Source organism: Panthera leo, chromosome D1 (assembly GCF_018350215.1).
Source record: "Panthera leo isolate Ple1 chromosome D1, P.leo_Ple1_pat1.1, whole genome shotgun sequence".
NCBI classification, from domain to species: domain Eukaryota; kingdom Metazoa; phylum Chordata; class Mammalia; order Carnivora; family Felidae; genus Panthera; species Panthera leo.
In genome coordinates this window covers 114,530,390-114,536,484 of record NC_056688.1, presented here as the reverse complement: position 1 = coordinate 114,536,484, position 6,095 = coordinate 114,530,390, and the positions used below count along the sequence as shown (strand labels likewise).

General features: G+C 69.9%; 1 protein-coding gene across 1 annotated transcript in view; it reads left to right on the top strand.

The window, feature by feature from the left end:
• Window positions 1-520: 520 nt before the first annotated feature.
• MUC2 (mucin 2, oligomeric mucus/gel-forming) overlaps window positions 521-6,095 on the top strand; it is a 28,303-nt gene continuing 22,728 nt past the window's right edge. The window contains exons 1-12 of the mRNA XM_042907236.1: window positions 521-596; window positions 1,442-1,712; window positions 2,295-2,409; window positions 2,707-2,797; window positions 2,881-2,990; window positions 3,125-3,335; window positions 4,083-4,208; window positions 4,750-4,867; window positions 5,227-5,365; window positions 5,457-5,564; window positions 5,651-5,720; window positions 5,864-6,001. Of these exons, the coding sequence (XP_042763170.1) occupies window positions 521-596; window positions 1,442-1,712; window positions 2,295-2,409; window positions 2,707-2,797; window positions 2,881-2,990; window positions 3,125-3,335; window positions 4,083-4,208; window positions 4,750-4,867; window positions 5,227-5,365; window positions 5,457-5,564; window positions 5,651-5,720; window positions 5,864-6,001 (1,573 nt within the window). The remainder of the gene's footprint in view (window positions 597-1,441; window positions 1,713-2,294; window positions 2,410-2,706; window positions 2,798-2,880; window positions 2,991-3,124; window positions 3,336-4,082; window positions 4,209-4,749; window positions 4,868-5,226; window positions 5,366-5,456; window positions 5,565-5,650; window positions 5,721-5,863; window positions 6,002-6,095) is intronic.

Here is a 6,095-nt window from a genome sequence, read left to right as displayed (position 1 = left end):
CTGCCTTGGGGGGCTCGGGGCCCCAGTCGGGGCAGGGCCTCCGGAGCGGGAGAGCAGGGAGGGAGGAGCAAACACGGGGCAGTGGGCCTCCCTGGGAGCCCCCCTCAGGGAAGCACCTCCTGCAACCCTCGCTCTGCTGGGATGTGGGACAGGGTGGGCGGGGGCCGGGAGGACCAGGGGCCTGTGGGATGTGGGCGCGCAGGACCTCCCCGGGTGGGCCCTGTCCCGCTTGCTGCTGGGAGGGCGTGTTGTTCGGAACCGGGGTCATGGGTGCTGGGGCGTCCTGAGAAGGGCTAGCTTTACTGAGGGCTAATAAAAAGATAAACCACAGATAACTTGAATCAATATTTCCCAAGTGACACCACGGGAGCCCCCACAGCTGTTTTCCTGATAACCTGGCAAACGCCCCACCCACGCTTTGCCCCTCCCCTGCTCTCCCCGCCTCTGCCGGTCCTGCTGGGCCATATAAGGCCCGGACCCCTGCCCCAGTTGCTCTCCCCCGCCACCCTTCTGAGCCACCATGGGGCTGCCGCTAGCCGGCCTGGTGGCTGTCTGCCTGGCCCTCAGCTCAGCTGGGGGTGCGGAGCTCCGGAGAGGTGAGAAGGTGGTCAGTGGCGTGTCCTGGGAGGCAGGACGGCCGAGGCAGCTCAGAGCGGAGGCCCTCCTCCGCCCAGCCTCTGGGGTGCACCGCTTGGGTCGGGCATCCTGCCCTCCGACTTTGGGTGGAAGGAAGGAGGAGGGAAGGTGGTCTTGGGTGCCTGTCATCCCTTTGAAGGTGATCTTCGGGCCAGAGTCTGTGGCCAGGTGGTGGTGCCAGGTGCAAACACCTGAGCTGGGCCTTTGTCCAGGGACCTGGTGGGTCGGGGGGGGGGGGGTGGGCAGGGGCAGTCGAGAGGGGCTGGGTGTCAGGGCCCCTTGGAGGGCCAAGGCCAAGGTAGCCCTTCCGCAAAGTGGGGTGTTGGCCGCGTGCCGAAGGGGTCACTCCAGACTGAAAAGAGTGGGAACGCGGGATGGGGGTGTCTCTGTCCCATTTGGGTGACAAAGCCGCTGGGTGTGGGAGGAAGTTGGCCCCAAATGTCTGGACACAAAGTGGGCACCCAGAGACGCCATCCTGGTGGGTGAGGGGCGGTGGGAGCAGGGGGATGCCGGACGGGGTGTGGCAGTGGTGGGGCAGGGGTCCCTGGACCAGGTGGACAGGGTGCCCTGGGCTCCGGGAAGTCCCTCTATCCTGCTTGGTGCCAGGCTGGGCGCACGGGGGTGGCGGCTGGAAATGTCCTTTCAAGGGGCTGAGACCCCCTGGTCAGGGCGGCAAAGGTCCAGCAGGGGCCAGTCCTGCAGGATGGCCTCGTGGACGGTCCCCAGAGGGCAGCTGTGGGGCGGGGCCTCGGGACAGGCTTCCTGGGGCCTGGCCCGCTCACCCTGTGTGTCCCTGCTCCCCCAGAGGGCAGGACCCGGAACCATGGCCACAGCGTCTGCAGCACTTGGGGCGACTTCCACTATAAGACGTTTGACGGCGACATCTTCCGCTTCCCGGGCCTCTGCGACTACAACTTTGCGTCTGACTGCAGGGACTCCTACAAGGAGTTTGCGGTGCACCTGAAGCGGGGCCTGGGACGAGACGGGGCTCACCCCCAGCTCGACTACATCCTGCTGAACATCAAAGACGACACTATCTACCTCACCCGCCAGCTGGCGGTGCTGAACGGGGCCGTGTGAGTGGGGCTGGGCGGCCCCGCGAGGCCCTCCACCAGCTAGGAGGGTGTCGGGTTTGAGTTCGGGTCACTGACCCATGCAGCAAACACCTATGGGCCCCTGCCAGGAGCCCCCATGGGTGCGAGGGGCTTCACCCATCCTGTACTGGGGGCCCCAGGTCCCCCCTGTTACCCAGGCTCGAGTTACCCAAGGGGGGGCCACGGGAGGCCCTCTCCCCTCCCCAGCTATTGTCCCCCATTGTCTCGGGAACAATGGGCTCTAAGCTGCATTCCTGCCCAGCCTCCTGCAGGGTGTGCCCTTTGTTTCCCCAGGGGGTTGTGTATAGGCCCACGGGGCACAGAGCTGGGGCCTGGAGGAGGGGCATAAAGAGGGACAGGGGCAGGCGGGAGGCCAGCCCGGCCAAGGTGGACAGGGCTGACCTGCCACGGCCCCGGCTGCCCCGGAGGGTGGCCACGCCGTCCGTGGCCCTGGCACTGGGAGCGGAGGCCACCCCACCCACAGGACGTGCAGCCTCAGTCCCCTCTGGGCAGTGGGTGACTGTGTGGGCCTGCGCGTGACTCCCTCCCGGCGCCCCTCCCCAGGGTCAGCACCCCGCACTATAGCCCCGGGCTGCTCATTGAGAAGAGCGACGTCTATACCAAGGTCTACTCCCGCGTGGGACTCACCCTCATGTGGAACCGGGAAGATTCCCTCATGGTGGGTGCAGCCCCCGCCACAGCCGGGGGTGCCTAGCGGAGCTCAGGGGCCAGCGGACCGGCCCCCGTCACGAGCGGATCGGCAGCAGAGGGGGCCCCTCGGGGCCCAGGGTGCGGGGGGAGGCGGGCTGGCCCTTCGCCCACCCCCCACCCCTGTCCTGGTCCTCAGCGATCCCCGGTGCCAGGACACCCCGGGGCTGACCCCAGCCTCCTGTCGTACCGGGCGCCCGAGCGGAGGGAGGTGCTGGGGACCAGCCTGGCCGTGGTCCCGCTCACCTGCCTCCCGTTCCCCTTCCAGCTGGAGCTGGACAGTAAGTTCCGGAACCACACGTGTGGCCTCTGCGGGGACTACAACGGCCTGCACGTCTATTCAGAGTTCCTCTCTGACGGTAGGGTCTCCTTGGGGGCCTGGCGGGCGGGGCGTGGGCGCTGGGTCCCTGCCGCTGCCCCGCTGACAGGCCTGCGCCCCCAGGTGTGTCCTTCAGTGCCATCGAGTTTGGGAACATGCAGAAGATCAAAAAGCCCGGGGCGGTGTGCGAGGACCCCGAGGAGGAGCCCGCGGGAGAGTCCTGCTCTGAGCACGTGAGTCGCTGGCGGGGGAGGAGCCGTTCCCTGGAGGGAGGCGGGGGGGGGGGGGGGGGTGCGTCTGGGGGTGTCGCGGAGAAGAGGAGGGCGGGAGCGGCCCTCATCCCCTCACCCCTGCGTCTGTCTGCCAGCGCGCCGAGTGCGAGAGGCTGCTGACAGGCTCGGCCTTCGAGGACTGCCTGGGCCTGGTGCCGCTGGAGCTGTACGTGCAGGCCTGCGTGCAGGACCGCTGCCGGTGCCCGCTGGGCGCCTCCTGCATCTGCAGCAGCCTCGCCGAGTTCTCCCGCCAGTGCTCGCATGCGGGCGGCCGGCCGGGCACCTGGAGGACCCCCGTGTTCTGCCGTAAGCGCCGCGGTGCCGCCGGGCGGGTGGGGGCATGGGCACCGCGGGGCCCTCGGGGCGGGGGCCGTCCAGGGACGGGGCGGCCTGGTGCCCTGCATCCCGGGCCCTGTACCCTGGGCCCCCTGCACCCGGCCCCCTACACCTCGGCCCACTTGTACCCCAGCCCCCCGTACCCTAGCCCCCTTGTACCCTGGCCCCCCGTACCCGGCCCTGCTGTACCCCAGCCCCCTGTACCCCGGCCTCCCTGCACCCTGGCCCCCTTGTACCCCGGCCCCCTGAACCCCGGCACCCCTGCATCCCGGCCCCCTGCACCCCGGGCCCCCTGAATCCCGTGCCCCCTGCATCGTGGCTGCCTTGCATCCCGGCCCCACAGTACGCTGGGCCCCCTGCACCCCAGCCCCACTGTACCCGGCCCCTTGTACCCTGGCCTCCCTGCACCCCGGCCCCCCAGTACCCCAGCCCTCCTGCACCCCGGGCCCCCTGCATCCTGGTCCCCCTGCATCCCAGCCCCGTTGTACCCTGGGCCCCCTGCACCCCGGCCCCGCTGTACCCCGGCCCCCTGCACCCCGGCCCCCTTGTACCCCGGCCCCTGTACCCTAGGCCCCTGCACCCCGGCCCCCTTGTACCCGGGGCCCCTGTACCCTAGCCCCCTGCACCCTGGCCCCCCTGCATCCCGGCCCCCCGCACCCCGGGCCCCCTGTACCCCTGCGTACGTGTCCGCTCAGGGGCCTGCCTTTGCCTTTGCAGCCAAGAGCTGCCCCAGGAACATGGTTTACCTGGAGAGCGGCTCACCCTGCATGGACACCTGCTCACACCTGGGAATCAGCAACCTGTGTGAGGAGCACCGCATGGACGGCTGTTTTTGCCCGGAAGGTGTGTGCTGTGGAGGCCTCGGGGCGGTGGCTGGTGGGTGGGCGCTGCCCTGAGATGGCCCGCCCAGGCCCGTGTGCCCTGGGACCGGGGGACGGTGGGGGGAGGTCAGCGATGGCGCTGGACGCGAGGGGCGGTGCCCTCTTCCCTGACACTGGGTAGAAGGGACACAGAAGCTGAAGACTGCCTCCCAAGTGCACACAGTGGGGCTTCAGGGAGTCTCGGTGGGAGGACTCCTTCCTGGTCATCACCCCGAGGGCACCTGTCCCGCTGCCCTGCTCACAGAGCCTGGAGGCCCCCAGGGAGGTGGTCTGGAGGCTGTGTTCCCAAGGCAGATCCCTGACCGGGTGATGTGTGGGGGCACAGGTGTCCCCGAAGGACCAGAGGGGCCTGCGGGTGGGAGGCCTGGCTGGCAACCCCACCTGGGAGATTGCCCCATCCCAGGCCAGCCCAGGGCTGCGGCCCTGCCGGAGAAAGCCCCGCTGTGGGGATTCTGGGGTTTTCCGAGGCTGGCCGAGGATAACGTCTCTTCCCTACCGTCCAGGCACTGTGTACGATGACATTGAGGGCAGAGGCTGCATTCCCGTCAGCCAATGTCACTGCAAGGTCCACGGGCACCTGTACTTGCCCGGCCAGCAGATCACCAACGACTGCGAGCAGTGGTGGGTCCCGGGTCCCGGGCTGGGAGCTGGTGGGCTGGGGGCCTTGGGCTGGGGGCCGGTGGGCTGGGGGCTGGGGCCCCGGGCTGGGGGCCGGTGGGCTGAGGGCCCTGGGCTGGGGGGGGGGTTTCCTGGGCTCGGTGTCCTGGGCTGGGAGCCTTGGGCTAGGGGCCGGTGGGCTGGGGGCTGGTGGGTCTGGGGTCTGGGGCCCTGGGCTGGGAGCTGGTGGGCTGGGGGCCTTGCGCTGGGGGCCGGCAGGCTGGGGGCCAGTGGGCTGGGTGCCCTGGGCTGGGAGCCTTGGGCTAGGGGCCGGTGGGCTGGAGGGGGCAGCTGAGCCTGACCCTGTGCCCCATGGCCCACAGCGTCTGCACCGCCGGCCGCTGGGTGTGCAAAGACCTGCCATGCCCAGGCATCTGCGCCCTGGAGGGCGGCTCCCACATCTCCACCTTCGACGGGAAGAAGTACACTTTCCACGGGGACTGCTACTACGTGCTGGTCAAGGTAGCTGGCCGGGCGGCGAGCGGGCACGGCTGGCTCCCGGCCCTGCATCTGGCTCTGTGTGGGTCGCTGCCACCGTCCCTGTCCCCTGCAGGGCGACCACGACTCCTACGCCCTCCTGGGTGAGCTGGCCCCCTGCGGCTCCACGGACAAGCAGACCTGCCTGAAGACGGCGGTGCTGCTGACCGACAAGAAGAAGAACGTGGGTGCCCCCGCCCCTCCCCGCCCGGCGCCCCTGGGCCCCCAGGGCCCCTCTCAGCCCCACCGTCCCCTCTGCCTGTCCCGCAGGTGGTGGCCTTCAAGTCGGACGGCAGCGTGCTGCTGAATGAGCTGCAGGTGAACTTGCCCCACGTGACTGGTGAGTCCTGCCCCCTCCCCCCCCCCCCCCATGACTGGTGGGTCCATGGGACACCCAGTCGGGGGTGGCGCTGGAGGAGGTGCAGCCCCCTGCAGCTCCAGAGCCCCTGCCGACGAGGGGGACCCCCGCCCCCTGCCTTGCAGCCAGCTTCTCCATCTTCCAACCATCCTCCCACCACCTCATGGTGAACACCGCCTTCGGCCTCAGGCTGCAGGTGCAGCTGGTGCCCGTGATGCAGCTGTTTGTGACGCTGGACCAGGCCGCCCAGGGGCGCGTGCAGGGTGAGTGGTGCCCTCGGCCCGCCCCCGCAAGGGCCCCGCTCGCTCGGGGCCTGCCCCCTGGCGCCCTGCCCCTTCCCAACCCTGTCCCGGCCCC